At 39.6% G+C, this 22,754-nt stretch overlaps 1 protein-coding gene across 1 annotated transcript; it reads right to left on the bottom strand.

The window, feature by feature from the left end:
• Positions 1–1,403: 1,403 nt before the first annotated feature.
• LOC134668267 (DNA replication licensing factor Mcm2) lies at positions 1,404–21,974 on the bottom strand. The gene is made up of 17 exons (XM_063525755.1): positions 21,852–21,974; positions 21,557–21,726; positions 20,902–21,065; positions 19,799–19,988; positions 19,108–19,240; positions 18,486–18,633; positions 17,931–18,142; positions 17,202–17,405; positions 16,559–16,790; positions 15,796–15,887; positions 15,594–15,679; positions 8,094–8,261; positions 5,439–5,600; positions 4,770–4,923; positions 4,182–4,281; positions 3,234–3,373; positions 1,404–2,341 (listed from the first exon to the last, which is right to left on the bottom strand). Exons 1-17 carry the CDS (start codon positions 21,852–21,854, stop codon positions 2,054–2,056), a joined length of 2,646 nt encoding a protein of 881 aa, XP_063381825.1. The 5' UTR covers positions 21,855–21,974; the 3' UTR covers positions 1,404–2,053.
• Between the last annotated feature and the right edge of the window lie 780 nt (positions 21,975–22,754).

Below are 22,754 nucleotides of genomic sequence, written 5' to 3'. Positions count from 1 at the left end.
CATTATGTGGTTTCATTTGTATGAGCATAAACGAACTCCTCACACTTCTTGCCAGTTCATTCTGGTTCTACACAAAAGCTTGAGACTCTGGACCATAGAAAAGAGAATAACTTTGCCCTTCTTTTTTGGTCAACTTCATATCATTTATTCAGACAGTAATAGTTCCTTTCCTTCCTAAGTGTTCCTTTCGCAACATCCATTGAACTTTCTTGATTTGTTTACAATACTTACATTTCTTTTGCAATTGACACGTGTCTAAGCACCTAACTGAATACTAATATTACGTTCATTTTTGCCCAACTACGACAAAATGTTTTTTAGGTTTGGATAATAAGCCTTTGCTACAAAGTCGATTTTGATGCGTCTCGTCAGCAGTGCTTGTCCTGACGAGGGCCTATAGTCCGTTTTTTTTAGCATTAGAAAGAACTTCGCAGAAGTAAGCTTATGGTTCCAAATACGGCACTTTTAGCGGTAATAATTTGAAGTAAATTATATGTATTGACCATGCTACATTAGATAATTCTATAATTATTAACAATTAAAGAGCCTGATAAAAACTGCACGCTTGCTTCTGTGGAGTTCTTTCTAATGCTAAAAAAAACGAACTATAAACCACGTTGAACGTGTTGCCTCCCTGTCACATGTACGAATTTACAAGTGCGACAGAGAGGCAACACGTCGAACGTGGTTCGCGGTAGGCCCTTTGCTAGCATGTCTTGCTATGGGATCTGCACTTCGTGTCTCAACCTGGCACTCCGGTATTTGGGTTTATGTGAAATTTTATACGTTTGCAGGTTTTTTTTTCAAATCGTGAGCTACATACTTGTAGATAAAATAAAAGTTGAATAAACTGCATTACTATAGAAAAAATATTTATTGAAAATAAAGGTCAAAAAGTAAAAGAACAGATGTATTTTGTACTATAAAGTAAGGCACTTACACGCTATCTTATTTTAAAGCAATACAACCTTAAAATCTAAATACATATTACAATGAGGTGGGTAGTTCTACTAATTATGTCCTGCATAAGTGAACATTATGTACAATGAAAATGACTTTTACATGTACACGATTTACATTGATTAAACTTTTAAAAATTACAAGAGAATATGTGATGATTCGAGTACATCTTCAAAACTTACAAAAATATGACCCGAGTAATACATATTTTTGACAATTTCGACTATAGTTCGTTTTTTTTAGCATTAGAAAGAACTTCGCAGAAGTAAGCTTGTGGTTCCAAATCCGGCACTTTTAGCGGTAATAATTTGAAGTAAATTATATGTATTGACCATGCTACATTAGATAATTCAATAATTATTAACAATTAAAGAGCCTGATAAAAACTGCACGCTTGCTTCTGTGGAGTTCTTTCTAATGCTAAAAAAAACGAACTATAACATCAAAAAGAAAATTTCAATATGTGATGTTAAAATCAGCATCTGCAAAATCTACAAGGCAAACTTTAATGTACCATTCCATTCTTTGCTAATTTGGTTTACGGTGTAAGAATGTTGGCAAATATAACAATGTAACATTTTAGCAGATATTGTCGGTGACCATTCGCAACTGATGATTTAATTTCAGATAAAATAGTAGTACAGTATTCACTGATAACTGACCGAACTTAAATTAGACGAGTTCGCAAAATACTTTCGAAAATATCCGGCAATTTAAACCGAACTATCGGCCGAATACGAACATTGAAAAATATGCCGATTAATTACCGAATATTCGGCCCATCTTTCATTCATACAATGCTTTCCAATATAAGCCATACAAAACAATGGTTTCCAAAACTATGCCTCAGCAGGCGCCTCGGGCAGCGTATGTATAATCACCTTCCTCTTCTGATCATAGCTGAAGCTGTTCATCTTGAAGATGCGGCTGTCGTAGAAAGGCTTCAGGTCGGTAATGTTGATCTGTCTCGCTCGCTCCAGGAACCCCGGTCTGATATTTCGATGGTGGACTGAGAGTGGTTGTGGAGACCGCGCATGTAGGCGAGCTGGTCCATGGTGAGTTGGCGGAGGATACAAAACAATGGTTTCCAGAACTATGCCTCAGCAGGCGCCTCGGGCAGCGTATGTATAATCACCTTCCTCTTCTGATCATAGCTGAAGCTGTTCATCTTGAAGATGCGGCTGTCGTAAAAAGGCTTCAGGTCGGTAATGTTGATCTGTCTCGCTCGCTCCAGGAGGTCCCGCTCAGATATTTCAATGGTGGACTGGGAGTGGTTGTGGAGCCCACGCATGTAGGCGAGCTGGTCCATGGTGAGTTGGCGGAGAATGTAGTAGAGGAGCTCGCTGTGGTCCTTCTTGTAGGAGAGGTATTTTTGGAATGTCTGGAACAAATGGAAATGATTATGTGTTTGCATAGAGAATTTGTAAGAGGACAGATAGATACAGATGTGCAAGTTGCGGAAAGTTTCAGGACATTCCAATCTCAAGGGTTCCACTAGTAGCCACCATTTCCACTATCCAATTTCTGGCTCTATCATCAAAATCATCAAATCAGCTCAATATTATATATAGGTAGGTAGTTATTTGAAAAGTTTCGGATCGATTCATATATTAGAAGTGAGTTAACTAATTGCAAGATTTTATTATATTGTACGATAGTACCAAGTTTATATGTTTGAAAAATGTAAGGACCTCTATAATTCTCCATGTGGATAATTGCGCCGTTTTGTAAACTGAAATAGCGCATCATTAGAATACGCAAAGCTCTGCGTAGAGGGCGTCACTAGGTCAATCACATGGCCTACCGTGAAACCTATTCGATCGATATAGACAGGCAGATAAAAAAAATCGAATTTCCTGTGTCGCGGTAGGCCACCTATAAACAAACTACCTTGATGCATCAATGTCATAGTGAAAACTTGTCAAAAAACTGTTCAAGGCCTAGTATGTATCAGTTACTCTAGGCCAGCGGTCGGCAACCTTTTAGCAGCCAAGGGCCACATAGCAGTTAACGAAGTGGACGCGGGCCGCACTTTGTTAATATTTATGACTTTATCAGACATCTTCATTAGTTAATATTACGTACAAAATAGCCAGGGAGGCTCGCGGACCGCATGTGAGAGGTTCGCGGGCCGCATTCGCAGTCGGTTGCCGACCGCTGCTCTAGGCCATAGAGTCTATGGTTTACTAAACAAATTAGTACTGCACTCTGGCGTCAGAACTTGGGCAGAACATTGCAGTAATGCATTGAGAAGAATTTAGGCTATGTAATACCTGTCGCATGGCGCGCATGACGCTGTACTTCTGCGTGTCGACGAAGCTCTCGAGCATGGTGCGGATGGCCATGTTCACGTCCTCCTCGCTCACCTGCGCGCGCAGGTGCATGCGCGCGTGCGCCTCGCTCATGCGGATCACTGACGACCAAACATTATCATGAGTGTAACACGTTATGAGGCTGTTATTACCAGTTTTTTTTCGGTTAAGTTACAAAATAAATAATAGTACTATAGTTCGTTTTTTTTAGCATTAGAAATTAGGTAAACAATCTTGATTTGTCTTTTAATTGAAAAACACATTTAAAAAATAAGTTACGGCAAATACGATCATTTATATTCTTCTGCTTTCATAAGTAATAGTTATTGATTTTTAAAAAGCGTTTTTTAATTAAAAGACATGCCAAGATCGCTTACCTTCTTTCAAGTTCTTTCTAATGCTAAAAAAAACGAACTACAGGTACAGTCAGCAGCAGAAGTTGCTAAGCGGGCGAGGTGTTAAAAATTACCTTGACACGCTCTTATTCTCTTAACAATAAAGTCGCGTCAAGATCATTTTGAACACCTGGGCCCCTTAGTAACTTCTGCTGCTGACTGCACAGAAGATTCACTCTCTAACAAAATGCATCTATTACGAGATACAAGCGCAAGCGCGAGCAGGCGTCGTTCCATAGGGGTGCGCGGGAACTGCTACTGCTAGACACCAAAACTGGTGTGGCCGCATGTACTTGTAGAGACGTGACGAAATCGCGCCTGGTTAAGTCTAACTTATACTTCGCGACTTGAGTATGTAGATCATATTTCTATGGATAATTATTTCGATGTATTCTAGATTAGTATTTTCGAGTAATCAACTAATTAAAGACCATCTTTGAAAGCACAAAAATTGACCAGCAATTAATTAGTTTGCATATTGAACAGATATATTTCCAATCGAATGATAACTTACCAGATTCAATGTGTCTGACTGTGATGGGTAAGCTGCCTGTGGCGAGTGATTCCTGACGCAGTTGACTGTACATCTTGGCCACTTTGTCTTGATCCATATTCTGAATAAATAAATCACATTTTGCTTAATGAGAGAGTGAGACGCAATGACATTGGACAAAGAAATTGGACAGGTGCAATACCACCCTTAGCCCCCATTCCCACGGGCGCTTTTCCAACGCGCGTTAAAAAAGCGTTTGTATGACACAAATGGATACATGTGTATTTATTCACACGACAGCGATAGCGCTTTTTATCAAGCGTTGTTGGATATTCGACTTTAAGCCTTGGTCGTTAAGTCGAAATTAGAGTGTGGACAGATTCAAGCGCTTTTTTAACGCGCGTTGAAAAAGCTGTCGTGCGAATGGGAGCTAAGGCCAGAGCCTATTTGTACGGGTTTAGATCAGAGTCTAAACCCGTACAAATAGCGCGTATCTTTCTCTTTTACTCCAATTAAGAGGTAATTAGAGTGACAGAGAAAGATGCCCGCAATTTGCGAACTTCGGTTTTCGTGGTAGGCCCCATGGTTTTCTTCTTTTCATATTCGTACCTGTAGTTTAGGTCGCACGTTCTCCCTCGCGTACACGATGTATTTCTTGAGCAAGTCTTGGGGCAGCGCGAAGTCGGGGTCGGTCAGCTCATTCTCTTCAATGGCCTGCCCGCGCTGCGTCGGGTGGTGACGGATGTGGGAGGATACTACGAATCTGAGAATTGAAGATGTATGTTAAACACGATGTTGGAATAGTGTGTAAAAGGGATAGCATTAGTGGATGAAAGATATGCTCTTTCAAAATGAATTCACTATAAAGATTACTTTTCTGAATTGTTTTATGCATCCGGATAGGTGGGTTAGTATAGCCACCAGCCGCAAAATAAGCGTGGCAGGCAGTCGTGAAAATAAAAGGGAGGGCCTTTGCCCAGCAGTGGGACACTATAACAGGCTATAATTTGTACGTAAACAGGAAAATATATATTTTTTAAATTATTAATTTCGCGGATAGGATAAAATTCTAGGAAAGCGGACAACCAGAAAGGTGAGTAGGTTGTTTATACGACTCGCGGCGACTGCAACTCGAGCACTCGAGCCTGAGGAAGGACCCCCGACGGGCCCGAAACATGTCGCCAATAGCGACTAAAAATTCAAGTGAGTGAAACCGTTGTCGTATAAACAATTTAAAATATGTCTCACGAAAGTTTAATAAGATGAGTAGGTGCTTACTTGGCGAGGTGCGCGTCCCGCATCGGTTCCGGCTCGTCCCGCACGACGCACAGCACGTCGAAACGCGACAGGATCGGTTCCGACAGGTTCACGTTCTCGGAGAACGTTAGAGACGCGTCGTACCGCCCGCCGATCGGATTGGCCGCTGCTATTATTGAACACCTGCGGAAATCATTAGTGAACTAAAATTAACGTTGAAAATCAGACGCTAGGGGATTTCATATCGGAGCTGAAGAAAATGCAAATAAACAGATGGCTAAGATCTTTGAAAAATACGTGCAATACATACAAACAATCTTAATATATTCACGATTTTAACTACAAAGAACAACGACATCAAACGATCGACGGAAGATTAGCATGCATCTGGAGTAATTATTCCAAGAAAATCTCGATAACCGATAACGCGATTTAGGATTTTTGATAAAAGGAAGAGCGCCGTCTAACATTCGTATACCAATCTGTATGAATCAGGGTCATTATCACAAGAAAAATCTCGATAGCACGATTCAAGATTTTTCCTGGACGGTACAGCGCTATCTAGCGACCAATTAGTAAACTACACACAATCTGTACGAATCAGGGGGTCATAATCCTAAGAAAAATCTTGATAGCGCGATTCAGGATTTTCACTGGACGGTACAGCGCCATCTAGCGAGCAATTAGTAAACTATACACAATCTATACGAATTAGGGGGTCATAATCCCAAGAAAAATCTTGATAGCGCGATTCAGGTTTTTTCCTGGACGGTACAGCGCCATCTAGCGAGCAATTAGTAAACTATACACAATCTGTACGAATAAAGGGGTCATAATCCTAAGAAAAATCTTGATAGCGCGATTCAGGATTTTTCCTGGACGGTACAGCGCCATCTAGCATGCGATTCATTAACTACAATATGTACATTATTCGGGACTATTTGAACTTTAAGATCAAATATTACGCCCAGATACGATATAGATTAAATATGTCAGTGTCAAAAGTGTCAGTCAAATAATGTAGCGATGCTACATAATTTCCTATACCAAACATATACTTCCTCATACAACGTGACCTATACAACATTAGTGTCGCATTTTCGACAGAATAACATACACCAGAGTATGACACTTATGTAAAACTGTAATGTACCTTCGCAGCTGTAGGTTGATTAGCATATCCTGCCTCCTGGCTAACTGGTTTCGAAGAAACAAGTCTAAAGAGTATGCCACTCGAACGGAACTTGTCACCCAGATTGTGCAGAGGTTGTCGAACCAAACCTGGCTTCACGTATATCAAAATGATCCTCGTGATACATCCTAACTGCCCAAGTAGGTCACATCCTAATTTAATTTGTATTTTAGAATCATTTTCGGAATTTTTATGAAACATAAATGACGATTTTGACGGTGTCAATGAGTTGAGATTTTTGACAGATGAACTGTCAGAAAATAAATTATGCGTTTAGTTACCGCATCGGAAGGAAGGTATTCTGAATGAAACAAGGTAGAAAACGTACGATAAAAATGTAATTATTAGTAATTATTATTAACCACTTAAAATATTACAAGTATTAATGAGCATTGATATTTTTCGAGAGTCATTTGATTTGGAAAAGATTTAAGTTGGTTTGACGTTTAATGTGTTGATGTGAATCGAAACGCAACGTGACGGGTAGGGGAAGATTTCGAGACTGTCACTTACACTTGGAATGGGAATACGCTAGGATGTAGAGGGTTGCTAATTAAAGATTAAGAGGGATTGCCTCGTCTCCTTCCGCCGCCTGGTCCGGCTGGTGGGAGACCGATTTGTAAAGTGCGTATATCGCTGTGCGTGAATTGTGCGCGTGATTTACTTAGTGCGTCCCGTGTCGCCGATGGACATGAGCACGGTTGGTGATCGTGTTCCCTGGCGCGCTGTTGCGCGTCCCCGATTCTGCTGAGCGTCATGCTGACGCTGCTTCCACGCCGTAGGACGCGGCCTCGACCTGCAGGCCGTGTGTCGGATGGCTATGCTGCCGTCCGACGACTCCAAGGTGTCTTCGTGCGGGTCCTTCCTGTAAAACTCCGAGCGCCGCGGGTTGTTCTCGCCTTAGCTTGTCACAGCTGGGGCTCGATGAACGCCCGCCGCTGATCTACGTCGATCTGTCTGCTACGCTAAGTTCCAGGATGAAAGCTACACCCGGTATCCGTGAGTGCACTAGACTTTTATCCTAGGTTTTGGCCCAAAACCCCGCGTCTCGTCCGTCTCGCGACCGTAGATTAAGGTTTACTATGGTGTCACCCCATAACCGCCAACGGTTTATAGAAACAGATTGTATTTTGAGTAGCGCCCGCCCTGAAGCGGAGTGCCTTGTAAGTAGTTAGCGGAGTATATTAAATTGCATGTCAGATATTTGGTTTTATCTTTTCAATATCCTACCAAGTTCCCATTAACCAGGTTAGAATAACAAGAGGACCCTTGTACTCCAATAGTCCAATGTTTCACCGCGGATCTCATCCGAGGCATTATTCTCATTAATTATTTAAACATTTAAAACCTTATTATTTTTTTATTCACTACAAGGTCACGCTACTTTAAAATCGAATTATTTTTTTATTCACTACAATAAATCCATATCGTATCTAGACGTAATATTTGTCGTATTTTAAAGTTCGAATCGGGCGGATTATTACCTGGCATGCAGGGAAGTGACGATGCCAGCCTTGGAGATCGAGATGGACTGCTGTTCCATGGCCTCGTGGATGGAGGTGCGGTCCTGGTCGTTCATCTTGTCGAACTCGTCGATGAGGCACACGCCGCGGTCCGCTAGTACGAGCGCGCCGGCCTCTAGCGTCCAGTCCCTGAGAAATTAATGTTTAGCTTAAAAAAACTGGTAAATTATAGTTGGTCAAACCAAATCTGTCAGTAAATAGGAACAAAACAACTGTATTCACCCTTTTCTTTTGGGTGCTAGTACTAGTGTAAGACAAAGATAGTATGATTCTCTCTGTCTATGTTTGAAATGAGACTGTCCTTTGACAAACTATATATATTTTGGCATGCCCTCTAAACATCTAAAAATGTCCCTTAACTTCACAGTTATAGTCCGGGAGCCGGCTGCATGAAACAAACCTCATCAAAAAATAGAATATACCTACCCTGTAGAGGTACCTGACATTTAGTAGATTCCAATGCACTTGGTCGGCCTAGGCTTAACCTGGCAGATTTTGTACAAATGGCAAAAACGTTGGACAAAAATTCATCAAAAAAAACCTCATCGAAAAATAGAATGAAACTTGTATGGTAGGATACCTGACCTTGAGGACAGTAAAAAAAAAGTGGTCGGCCTCACCTTAGCCTGGCAGTTTTTGCAGTCCGACCAGATTTATTGGGTCACGTGAGAGCTACAATTTACCTCATCGAAAAATAGAATGAAACAAACGGATTATAATAGCTAAAATAAGCCTGTCGACGTATGTCTTGGTCGGCCTCACCTTAACCTGGCAGTTTTTGCAGTCCGACCAGATTTATAAAAAAATCATCAAAAATTTTTTATCGATAAATCGTATGAAACTTGTATGGTACGATAGCTGCCTTTGAGGACAGTAAAAAAAAATGGTCGGCCAAATCCTGTGTTTGCAGGTTCCTGTGTCCGACCAATTTTGTGGTACCACGTGAGAGCTACAATTTACCTCATCGAAAAATAGAATGAAACAAACGGATTATGATAGCTTAAATAAGCCTGTTGACGTATGTCTTGGTCGGCCTCACCTTAACCTGGCAGATTTTGCAGTCCGGCCAAATTTATAAAAAAATCATCAAAAAATTTTTATCGAAAAATCGTGTGAAACTTGTATGGTACGATAGCTGCCTTTGAGGACAGTAATAAAAAAATGGTCGGCCAAATCCTGTGTTTGCAGGTTCCTGTGTCCGACCAATTTTGTGGTACCACGTGAAAGCTACAATTTACCTCATCGAAAAATAGAATGAAACAAACGGATTATAATAGCTTAAATAAGCCTGTTGACGTATGTCTTGGTCGGCCTCACCTTAACCTGGCAGTTTTTGCAGTCCGACCAGATTTATAAAAAAATCATCAAAAAATTTTTATCGATAAATCGTATGAAACTTGTATGGTACGATAGCTGCCTTTGAGGACAGTAAAAAAAAATGGTCGGCCAAATCCTGTGTTTGCAGGTTCCTGTGTCCGACCAATTTTGTGGTACCACGTGAGAGCTACAATTTACCTCATCGAAAAATAGAATGAAACAAACGGATTATAATAGCTAAAATAAGCCTGTTGACGTATGTCTTGGTCGGCCTCATCTTAACCTGGCAGTTTTTGCAGTCCGACCAAATTTATGAAAAAATCATCAAAATTTTTTTATCGAAAAATCGTATGAAACTTGTATGGTACGATAGCTGCCTTTGAAGACAGTAAAAAAAAATGGTCGGCCAAATCCTGTGTTTGCAGGTTCCTGTGTCCGACCAATTTTGTGGTACCACGTGAGAGCTACAATTTACCTCATCGAAAAATAGAATGAAACAAACGGATTATAATAGCTTAAATAAGCCTGTTGACGTATGTCTTGGTCGGCCTCACCTTAACCTGGCAGTTTTTGCAGTCCGACCAAATTTATAAAAAAATCATCAAATTTTTTTTATCGAAAAATCGTATGAAACTTGTATGGTACGATAGCTGCCTTTGAGGACAGTAAAAAAAAAGTGGTCGGCCAAATCCTGTGTTGGCAGGTTCCTCTGTCCGACCAATTTTGTGGTACCACGTGAGAGCTACAATTTACCTCATCGAAAAATAGAATGAAACAAACGGATTATAATAGCTAAAATAACCCTGTTGACGTATGGCTTGTTACGGGCGGCTTTCATAAATTCAATGTGGCAGTGTGCGGCAGAATCCACTTGCATCAAATTTGATGCAACACATTGTGGCTGGACATTAAGAGATGAAATGTATAAGATCAAATGGTTTGAAGGAAACATAACGCCTTTGCGAGTCGAAGAAATAACAATAAGATAATCACTTAATATATGTGAGGTTATCTTGTGTATTTTTATTTATTTATATTTATTGAGAAGTTCAACAGCGTTTACATTAAATAATATACAAAAAACATGAGAACTTATAGCATAGCCAATAACAGAACTTCCTGTAATTTATACATAATAAAAAATCATCTGTGGGTAGACTTGTAACTTGTGCTGTACAAAAATCGTAAATATAACTTAATTTGAAAGTCTTTAAGGTACAAGGAAAAAGAGAAAAAATTAATAATAACTGTAAACTGGAAAAAAAATCCTAAAATAGTAGGTATACAGGGTGATTCAGGAGACGTGAGCAGGACTAACACTGCGCATTTTGTAAATTATAAGCAACTGTTTCCTATCAGTATTAGTGAGATTGACGTAAATTTTCTACTAGTGTTGAAAAAAAAATTTTTCAATTTATTTACGACATGCATGGTCGCCCTAAAATTAGAATACTAAACTACAGATATTCTGTGTCAAATTCAATGTCATCACTGTCATCACGCTCTGGTTACTTTTGAAAACTCGTATCTCACTAAGGTTTGACATTTTATTTCCTTCGTAAAAGAGGTTTTATGTTTATTAATTAGGTCTTGTAGGGTGACCATGATTGTAGAGAATTAAATTTGCCCTCACCAAAAAGTTGAAAAATAGGAAAAAGTGTAGTTGTTTTACCTAAATACGACGGAGATCGATCAATTATCAGTTACTGAGTGTGCAGGATTAGTCCTGCTCACGTCTCATGAATCACCCTGTAGCTCTAATTTTGCGTAAACAATAAATAAAAAATAGTAAAATAAACATACATACAGTACCTACATAAACGAGCGAATCTATTAGTTTGTATGCATTTATTGGAATTTATGTGTTCGTGTGTGTGTGTGTGTATGTGTGTAAGTGGGTGTGATAGTGCGTGACTACCAGGAAAGTTGCTTTGCAATTTGTGATTTGAAAACACGTCTGGAGGAGAAGAAAGGGTCAATGTTTTGGAACGATTTATTATAGGTACGTGCGATTCTACTCAGAATTTAATAGAATAGAATTTTGGCCATAATTGGTACGATGACAGGGAATATGGAATAGTGTGGTGTGACGAGTTCGGCGCGTGGGAGCGCGGAGCCCTAACTGTGACAGCAATCCAACGCAGTCTAGATGCCCGTTGAGAACATCGTGGAGGAACATTTTACCATTTATTTAAATTTTGGAAGGATCACGTGCAGTTTTTCCTCTTATATTACAAGTGTTCGATTGAAAACTAAGCTTTGGTGTATACCTGGATCACCTGCACGTACAAGAAGGCGTTTCATATACGCCCGCCCATCAGATAGGTACACAAAGTCATGATGCGTATGGAATACAGCATGTGTGGTCCTATTCTAGCTGTCACGTGGTATCACAAATTTGGTCGGACTGCAAAAACTGCCAGGTTAAGGTGAGGCCGACCAAGACCTACGTCAACAGGCTTATTTTAGCTATTATTATCCGTTTGTTTCATTCTATTTTTCGTTGAGGTAAATTGTAGCTCTCACGTGGTACCACAAAATTGGTCGGACACAGGAACCTGCCAACAAAGGATTTGGCCGACCACTTTTTTTTTACTGTCCTCAAAGGCAGCTATCTTACCATACAAGTTTCATACGATTTTTCGAAAAAATTTTTTTGTTTTTTTTTATAAATTTGGTCGGACTGCAAAAACTGCCAGGTTAAGGTGAGGCCGACCAAGACATACGTCAACAGGCTTATTTTAGCTATTATAATCCGTTTGTTTCATTCTATTTTTCGATGAGGTAAATTGTAGCTCTTACGTGGTAGAGTCTGTGCGGAAAGAGAAGAGTCGTGGGATTTGAGGGCGCGCCAGTGCTATTTTATGGTTTTTGCTATGCTGACAACACTGGTCACGTGATTATAGTACGACACTAAAGGTCATGATACTTGAATCCCTTTTGTTCCAGTTTTTTACCACGGCTTACTAAACGGAGCCTGGTGGTGGTGTCGGCTCATCAACTCAATCCCCTGATTTAGCGCAGGCACTAGTTTTCTTTTTAAAACACACTTGTTTTTATGTCTCAGATACTAAAAAGTGACAGTGCGATTGACAAAAGTGCTAAAACTAGTTAAGAATCTGCCCAATACAATTGTAATTTTAGTACCAAACAAGATAGAGTCTCATTTATGTACTGCCTAATCTGTGCAGTCCAACAGTTATTAAAACCGGGTAGATCGGGTAGAAATTCGTCACACAAATTTCTAGGTTTTTTGACCCCTCCCCCCCTCCTTGTCACACTTGGTCACATTTTGCAAATCCCTCCCCACCTTGTGTGACGTCACATTTAGGCAATTTTGTTTTCAACGAAATCGGCAATACTAACTCGGCTTTATTTTTTGTATAAAAAAATATTTCATTATGTGGTGCACAATAAAGAATATATTATTATTATTTGTTTGTCCTTTCCATATCTCGGGACCATGGGGTCCCGGACCTTTGGGAGGCGTGCGTGGGGCCGAAGCCAACAGCGCAGAGGCCCTTTAAGACAGTTTACTTTAAAAGCAAGGGATACACATGGCAGATACTATCCCCGAGCGCACAATATGATACATCCGGAGATGGTCTCCGCCAGGTGCAAAGACTATTGCAGTGCAGCACTTTTGTGCTGCGATGGGAACTAAGGTCATGGGCTATTGATATGCAAGTTGGATGGACTGGATAATGGGTTATGGGAGGAGACTAGCGGACACCTGCCGTGACAATCAGTCTCAAAGTTGTGTAAGACAGGTGGTGACTCGCCTACTCATTTAGTGGGCCCTACAACGGCCGCACGCACAGTGCGACAATAGGGCAACACTTCGGAGCGGCTGTAAGGTTGTCGAGAGGTGAGTCTGCGGTAGCCAGATCCCGGTGATCCGTTCAGCAGGCCGCCGGCGTTATGACATTTTACACTTCCAACCTGGAGCATAGGTCCCGCTCTTGCGACTCCACTCTGGCCGGCCAATCAAGGCAAGCACAGAGGCGGGGGCCAGATGACAGGGCCCTCTGGAATAGGGGTCCGCGGTGTCGCCACAAGCTGCCCCCGCGGGGTTATTATTATTATTATTATATTTTTTGTAAAAGAAATATTAGTAATTTTATAACGCAAAACCAATTAGGAACGAAAATTACCTACCTACTTCCAAAAACCTCATTATTTAAATGTACAGCGATAAAAAAAAATATATATATATATATATATATATAAATTAATTTTCGGTTACTGATGAATATTGATGAAGTTAAAGTGACGTCACGATGTTTTTGACTCCCCCCTCCCCTATGCCACAACATGTCACATTTTCTTGACCCCCTTCCACCCCTAAACGTGTGACGTAGTTAATGGATGGCCCCTAAGTAGGTAGGCCTTATTGGGATATGTCCGGTTCTCTCATCTCACGATATTTTACTTCACCGAAAAGTCACTGCTAAATATGAAATATAATTTCGTAACTAACAGAACCTACAAACAAAGAAATATTTTATTAGAAAAAGTTTTATTCTTTGTAATCGAAGTCTGAATTAAAATATTCAATGTCACTTATGTTTGAGCTAGCTTCAGAACAACCAGGGACACTCATAGAACTATCTTCATCTGAACTGGATGTGGTTGAATCCGGCACGTAGATTACGAATTCTTGCATATGACCTACTTAGCGGTCTTTTATTCGAGATACCGTAGGTACTTTTACACAATCCTGAAAAAAAAAATTACATATAAATATGCATAAAATGGCAAGTATCAAGACTATTTGTCAGTTATTTTAAAGACCATGAATGACCTGCATATTTATGAAAATTAATATATTTTGAATGAATATACTTACCGATTATGTACCGGAGACAAGTTACTTAGGGGGCTTATTAAATAGGTAATTATTTAATGTTAAATACAACATCAATACCCGCGAATAGCGGAAACACGTTCCGCGACTTTTTGTAAGTCGATAGTCGGCTTTTAGCCGTTTTCTTCCCGCTGACAAAACCGAACAATGTTAAATATAATTTTCCTTGTGGTTTTATGTACGCTTTTATCGTGTTTTGTAAATATTTTATACATAAAACTTGCGGTTTTTGTTAATAAATATACAATGACAGAAGTTTGTTTACTTTTTACATGACAAGGTGTCAAAGGTTTGATTGCCATATAAAATTTAAAATGTTAGTTCCCGTTTCTGCCACGACTCTTCTCTTTCCGCACAGACTCTACCACAAAATTGGTCGGACACAGGAACCTGCCAACACAGGATTTGGCCGACCACTTTTTTTTTTACTGTTCTCAAAGGCAGCTATCGTACCATACAAGTTTCATACGATTTTTCGATAAAAAATTTTTGATGATTTTTTTATAAATCTGGTCGGACTGCAAAAACTGCCAGGTTAAGGTGAGGCCGACCAAGACATACGTCGACAGGCTTATTTTAGCTATTATAATCCGTTTGTTTCATTCTATTTTTCGATGAGGTAAATTGTAGCTCTCACGTGACCCAATAAATCTGGTCGGACTGCAAAAACTGCCAGGCTAAGGTGAGGCCGACCACTTTTTTTTTACTGTCCTCAAGGTCAGGTATCCTACCATACAAGTTTCATTCTATTTTTCGATGAGGTTTTTTTTGATGAATTTTTGTCCAACGTTTTTGCCATTTGTACAAAATCTGCCAGGTTAAGCCTAGGCCGACCAAGTGCGTTGGAATCTACTAAATGTCAGGTACCTCTACAGGGTAGGTATATTCTATTTTTTGATGAGGTTTGTTTCATGCAGCCGGCTCCCGGACTATTAATAAAATCCACAAAATTTAATATTCATAGTATAAACGGCCTAAATGGGATTCAAACCCAGGATTGCCGTATCGATACCCTAGTTCAGGGGTCGGCAAACTTTTGAGAAGAAAACAATGGTGTTTTCAATAGTATAAGAGTTGGGAATGTAATTTTTATAGTTGCTTGAAGAGCCGCAATCGAACCTCCAAAAAGTCGCAGTCGGCTCGTGAGCCGCGGTTTGCCGACCCCTGCCCTAGTTCACAATCGTACTAATTACACGCAAAATTTGGTAGTAATTGACTCTTCGTTTGTGCAGTAAATTAAGGTACAACCATAGATAAGCCTTAACCTTACAGCATACCTTGTGGTGGGGTTCTTCCTCACATAAGCTGTCAAACCGACGGCGCTAGCGCCTTGGCCAGTGGTAAACACCGCTCTTGGAGCAATCTAAAACAAAAATAAACTTTAAGACATGAAAACAAAGTTGAATTTCACTCGGATTAATACTTAAAACTTACGGCTACGGCTTTAAATATTTAACTTCAAATATAAAATACATTTACCTTTTCCGTGTACTTGAGAAACTGTGATTTGGCAGTACCGGGATCGCCACAGATTAGTACGTTGATATCGCCTCTCACTTTGTGCTTCTCGCCTGTTGAAAAACAATTTATTTATTACATAATCATATTATATATGTTACTTAAGTATTTCACATGTTACTTAAGTAACAAAAATTCTATAGGTCCACAAATAGCAATCGTCTGGTGAAGGGCTTATGAGCAATAACTAGAATAGTCGCCAATGTGATACCCGCTTAAGTTTGTCAGGAACTCCTTAAGTTACGATTAAGTTTCTAATTACAGTTCGTTTTTTTAGCATTAGAAAGAACTTGAAAGAAGGTAAGCGATCTTGACGTGTCTTTTAATTGAAAAACGCTTTAAAAAATCAGTAACGATTACTTATGAAAGCAGAAGAATATAAATGATCGTATTAGATTTATAATTGTTATATATTTGCCGTGACTTATTTTTAAAACGTGTTTTTCATTTAAAAGATACATCAAGATTGTTTACCTTTCTAAAGCTAAAAAACGAACTATAGAATAGTCGCCAGTGTGATACCCGCTTAAGTTTGTCAAGGACTCTTTTAAATTACGACTAAGGCCCACATGCACCGTTCTACTAACCCGAGGTTAACGGATTAAATCTGAAGTTACCATGGTTACCAGTACAATTTGACACTAAGTTAACGGTATAACCACTTAACCCTGGGTTATCGGGGTGGTGTAAGTGGGCCTAAGAATCTAATTAGTAATGTACACACCTGGGTTCTTAGATTCACCACCAAACAGCGCCAACGCAAGCCCTCTCTTGATATAATCATGCCCATATATACTAGGTGCCATGCTCTGCACTATACGTTCTCCAATGCGAGGGTCCTTGGATAACTTGACGATGTTAGCGACATCTTCGTCGGTTAGAGATTCTACGATGTGCTTGCAGTCCTTCACTACTATGTAGTTGGCGATGATTACTGTTGCGAATACTGGGAAACCCTGGGAAATTAGTATGAGAATATTAGATATATAACATGAATATAATTATAAAATTGATAAACTTACCTAAACCTACATTTATCCGTATATACAAAGTCACAAGTTCAACCAAATTGTGTAAGTCTAGTTTGAGCAACAATAAAGTTATTCTTCTGCATTCAGAAGTAATAGTTACTGATTTTGAAAAAAACGTGTTTCAATTAAAATACATGTCAAGATCGCTTACCTTCTTTCTAATGCTAAATACAACAAACTATACATGTGCAATAAAGATCATTCTATCAGAATTTCTTTTGGAATATCAGATAAAATGGTCCTTATTGCAATTGAAGCACCCTACTGTGATGGGAAGCCACATATTTCTACATAAACTTTTATGAAATAGAATACAAAACAACCGAAAACAATTACCTGTTCCGTGTTAAGCGAGCCATCATAATTATTAGTGTAAATGCCAGTAAGGTCCACTTCATCGCCCGGCTTGCAGCGGTCGCACAGATCAGCCAACAGTATGCAGTCCTTGGAGCGCGGGATCCGGCCGGCGGGAATACGCCCAGGGGATTCTTGGATGGTCACCTTCTGATAGTTTCTGTATACTGTCTGCTCCATATTTACCTGGATAGAGGGAGTGATTCGTCAAAATCATGGACAAATAGATTGTCCAATTATTTTTAGGGTTCCATACCCAAAGGGTAAAAACGGGATCCTATTACTAAGACTCCTCTGTCTGACTGTCACCAGGCTGTATCTCATGAACCGTGATAGCTAGAGTTGAAATATTCACAGATGATGTATTTCTGTTGCCGCTATAACAACAAATACTATTAACAAAATAAAATAAATATTTAAGTGGGGCTCCCATACAACAAATGTGATTATTTAAAATGATTTTTTTCACTTAAAAAAATGCTTAATTTATTCTTTTTTTAACAGGTTTAAATTTATTTCAATAATGTTAAGTGTATCGGGATTTGACACTATAAAAATAGTTAAACGAAAAAAAAAACTTGCGAAAGTTAATTAAATCCTCAACTAAATTAGGGTTACAAGTAAAAAGTAAGAAATGCCTACTTGCGTCAGATGCCTACGTTCGCCGCGCAGATAGTTATTCTAACAATTTTTTTTGTAACATAATCTTACCATGAAAGGCCCAGCACTCTGACACTCGGGACAAGACCCAGGCTTCACTTCAGAGTTCTGCGACTGCACAAACGGACCCAAGATGTATCCGCACCGGTTACAGTCATACTTCACGACTGACAACTGAGGCAGTACCCCGGTGGTAGCCGTGATGACGCCTACAGTTCGGACCAGCTGGTTCAAGTGAAGCTTGCGGAAGGTTCTGAGTTCCTCTGGAAGAAAGATGATTGATTTTCAGCTGTCATCATTTGCGATAATAGTTTTACAAGGTTTGCTTGTCCCTGCCGGCACAGAATAAATAATAGTACTAGGTACAGAAGACTCCCTCTCTAACAAAACGCGTCTGTTACGTTCAGGACAGATATGGGCGCTAGGTGGCGACAGCGCCACGCGCGGCTTATGGCTAGCCACCAAAATTGGTGTGGAATGGATGTACTTTTAGCTACCTGTAGCAAAGCGACGAAATCGCGGAGTGAGCCACGCCTGGTTTTGCTTGTAAGTATAATACAAATATAATGCAACATCATAACTATGATAATAATTGGGTGGCCATACCAATGAGTGGCAAGTCCGATATCCGCACGTGTATCTCTGACGTGACTCGCTCGTAGCTAGGGAACATCTGGAGCACCACATCTTTGGCCACCTCGTCGAATATCTGCAGCATCTGGAACGGCGCCTCGGGCAAGAAGTACGCGAGCACCTGGAAATAAATATGGTCAAGCCACATTTCGTTATACAATAAGTCATGCAGCATAAAAATAATTATACAAAAGTCTACCTTGTTTTGTTGTTAGTATGGTTCACTATGGCTCTGTATTCCTGCATATCTTTAATTACTAGTTAAAGGAGATTTGAATCTTCTTAACCATTGTTCTCCGAGCTTATGGACCACGAGTCTTTACTAAATACGACCTGCGGAACGGAATCCTGACTCCTGTTCTTAACCATATTGACCTTACATCTAATATCTTTAAATCAGCAATTCTTGTTTATATATATATTTCGGGGATCTCGGAAACGGCTTTAACGATTTCGATGAAATTTGCTATATGGGGGTTTTCGTGGGTGATAAATCAATCTAGAGGTCTTATCTCTGGGAAAACGCGCATTTTTGAGTTGTTACTTTTTTCGAACAAAGCTCGGTCTCCCAGGTATTATGTACAAATACACGTACCTGCTCTCGGCGGGCGAGGACATCAAACTCGACATGGAAGGAGGCTTGATTGTGTTCGCACATACGTCGGATGCGCTCCTTGTACACATACTGGCCTTTGCTGTTTGTGAATGTGCGGAGGAAGTTCTTGAATCTGTAGACACGCAGAATGGGCAGGATGCGTGAAGAGTATATTATAATGTGTGTTCAGTAAATATATGTATATATGTCAACACCAAAATTAATCCGCAGATTTCTGTAACTTTTTATTAAAGATATTCGACTTTAAAAAAATAAACTTTTCTCATATCTAATACCTTTAAACCAGCGGTCGGCAACAAGCGGCCCGCGAACCTCTCACTTGCGGCCCATGAGCATCTCTGGCTATTTTGTATGTAATATTGACAAACGGCAATGTCTGATAAAGTCATAAATATCAACAAAGTGCGGCCCGCGTCAACTTCGATAACTACTAGCCCTTGGCTGCTAAAAGGTTGCCGACCGCTGCTTTAAACTAAACTAACAATTCTTGTTTTTTTAAATATATATATCGAGGATCTCGGAAACGGCTCTAACGATTTCAATGAAATTTGCTATATATTGAGTTTTTATGTTTTCCGAGCAAAGCTCGGTGTCCCAGATATTTATTTATATTGATCAAATGCATATTAACTTATAGTAGTGTGACTTCCTTGGTGTTGCCCATGTTTACCTGTTAGCAATCTCTGTCCTGGGCCCCAGCATGGACACCCACTCCTTGGTGGTGTACCCCTTGGTGTCCTCAAGGTTCTCGATACTCTCGATGCCCTCCTCGACCTGTTCCTCGGCGCCGGTGGCCGCCTTCTCGGCGGCTCGGCGACGCTTGGCGCGCGGGGCGTCGCCATCCTCTTCATCTGACTCATCTATATTTTGAAATAGAAAAAAAACATTACCCGTTCCAATTTTAAACAATGTAATTTTTTTATGTGGAACGTGAATGAAATGTCTCTAAAAACCTGTAGGGGTCGGCTCAAAAACTAATTAAGTCAGACTCACGCTTGACTGCACATTTTTAAGAGTTTTTTCTGTCACCTACAGGTAAAGAACTATTTTGTGTGTTTTTTCAAAATACTCAGTGGTTTCGGAGATAATGGGCGACTGGTCGGACGGACAGACAGATGGTACAGAACCCTATAAAGTCAATGTAAGAAATTTCTTGATATTTTCTGTAAAATACTAGTTAAAATTTTACGGAAAGACCTTTGTTTTAGAGAAAGGATTATTGTTACCTTTATTTTGTACTTACTTTATCAAGACCTAGTTAGACCTTGGGAGAAAATTCAGAAGTTAAAAGTTATGTTTATTTATTTATTATTTATTTATAAATAAAATAAGCCTTTATTGCTGTGTAACATAATAATAATATAAGTATTAAGTTGCACTATGTTTCTTTTATACTACACTATACTATTATAGTGTAGTATTATTTATTTATTTATATATAACTACAATCAATTACAGTAGCACAATTCAAAATATAACTATGAGTATTGCTGCAACCAAGCTGTTTAAATTAAGGCTTTAATTCACTCTTCTGTAGCAAACTATGTGTTATTTAACCCTCAATTCAACAACATCCAAAATGCTGAAATTCCAACTCTTTTTTTGTTTTTTTTTGCACTTGAATCATTCCAACTATTGTGACAGGTTTGAACTCGCATTCCGTTTTGTCAAAATGTATGACCATGTTTCTTTCAACTGCCATAATTCAGATAAGAGATACGAAAATAATGGGAATAGATAGCAAGCCTATGATATACAGGAGTAAATTCTCACCATAAAGCAAGCCCTGGTCATCCCGCCTCCTCCCTTCCTCTCTGTCTCTGCGGCGGAGCTCTTGTTCAGCCGCCCGCCGGTCTTCGATGGACATGGGGTCATAATTGTCATCATCGAGGTCTGCGGCATCATAGCGATCCAATCCTGGCATGGGGCGGTAGTCCCTGGATAATAAGATGTTTATGGTAAAATATCACAATTTAGCACTTTCAACAAATTACAGGTTCAGAGGTAGAATGCTGTGATTATATAAAGTAAAACAAGATTTCTTCTCAATCTTGTTTGTCTAATCTTCATGATAGATGAATATGACTACTGGGGTCAATCTTCTCCTGTGCTCACAAACCACTTTAATTTGGCCCCGTGTATGTCCGATGCTATTCTGTCCACCTAATGCGTGCCCATACATCCCCTGCTACCTTGCCATACTTAAGTAAGCTTTAAGAAATGGAAATATAAATAAGTTTAAATGGAAGTGCTCTTAATAATTTAAAGAGAGGGGCAAAGTTCAGAGATTTGAAAACTCAGAACCTTAAAAGCTTTTTCATCTCATTCTTTCATTTGTCATTTGTGGCAAGAAATAACTGTAGCATACATATTATGCACTACTGGCTTCAGTATCATACAAAATAAAGAGCAGAAATGATAAACTCACGCCTCCATGTTATCATTGAACAGCTCCTCTCCATCTTCCTCTTCCTCCTCGAGGGGGTTGTCTCCGAGTATGGCGCTCTCGTCCTCAAACATCTCGTAGTCGCGCGCCGGTGAAGTCATGCGAGACCGCGCCCCGTCTCGGTCTGATGGCGTGTCTGGCGCCGGGGAACTCTGCACAGACACATACAAGTACCATCAAACACCGGGATATCCAAGCCTTTGTCTGATGACCAACCGCAAAGCACCACACGATTTAACAACAAACTACTTAAATTCCAGTACAAAAAACGAATTACCATTGTTACTTAAGCGTATAAGATACTTGTTTAAGGTACAACACTGAAACTTAACACAAATTTAACACAATTACAACAAAATAACAGGAAAACACGATGCCACTCAACAACAAACAGGTTAAAACATAAAATGTCAAAATGCGCGCGAAATATCAGTTAATTTGTTCGAGTCTATGATTTTGTTGAAAACTTTCGTTACATTCAGCGGTTTAATAAGTAGTTGAAATAGTTTATTTGCTTAAAAGATGCGTTCTAAATCAAGGGCCCAACCTTTTCTGTTCTCTTTCACGACGCAGCAACTAGTATCATTTCTCTCACCTCGCTCTTTTAAAATGCCGTTTGTCAAAAAAGGACAACCATACTGTTGACAAGGCGGACTTCAAATCAAGTGTTGCCTTTCTTGATGCGCCCACCCTGTGTATGTGTGCGTAAAAGCGTATATGTGTGCTCTTTTAGGGATGTGAAAAGTCGATTTTAATCATGTTATATATCGATAAACGCTACACAGCGGAACGAAATAGCGATTAATTGAAGCTTCAATATCTTCGTTAAACATAAACATTATTGAAATGCTAATGGATAATGAATATATTATAATATAATAATATAATTCAATTATTGCTGAACACCTATTTTAGGAGGTATTTATGTATTTTAATTAAATATCTGAACTTTCCCTTGGTTCCCTGCTGGGGCGTGACTATAAAATTGTGATCTGATAACCACAATAAAGAATAAAAGCGTTTTTGGTCATTTTAGGTATCGTTAAGCCTTTGAAGTAAAATTAAAATTGCAAGAAATGTCGATAGTTTATCGATATGACTTTATCGACATGGCTACAGCAACGTGGGCCTCATTGTTAATCGTACACTAAACAAAAGTGGCAACAGTGACAGCTCGCTG

This window comes from Cydia fagiglandana, chromosome 1 (assembly GCF_963556715.1).
Source record: "Cydia fagiglandana chromosome 1, ilCydFagi1.1, whole genome shotgun sequence".
Taxonomy (NCBI): domain Eukaryota; kingdom Metazoa; phylum Arthropoda; class Insecta; order Lepidoptera; family Tortricidae; genus Cydia; species Cydia fagiglandana.
This window is presented reverse-complemented; position numbering and strand designations above follow the sequence as displayed.

What these genes read in the sequence shown, in the direction of transcription:
- LOC134668267 (XM_063525755.1), bottom strand. An exon ending in TCCTCGCCCGCCGAGAGCAG is followed by an intron (nt 18,634 to 19,107) that starts GTACGTGTATTT and finishes ATTTATTTCCAG; the next exon opens with GTGCTCGCGTACTTCTTGCC. An exon ending in TTCTCAAGTACACGGAAAAG is followed by an intron (nt 15,680 to 15,795) that starts GTAAATGTATTT and finishes TTTTTGTTTTAG; the next exon opens with ATTGCTCCAAGAGCGGTGTT.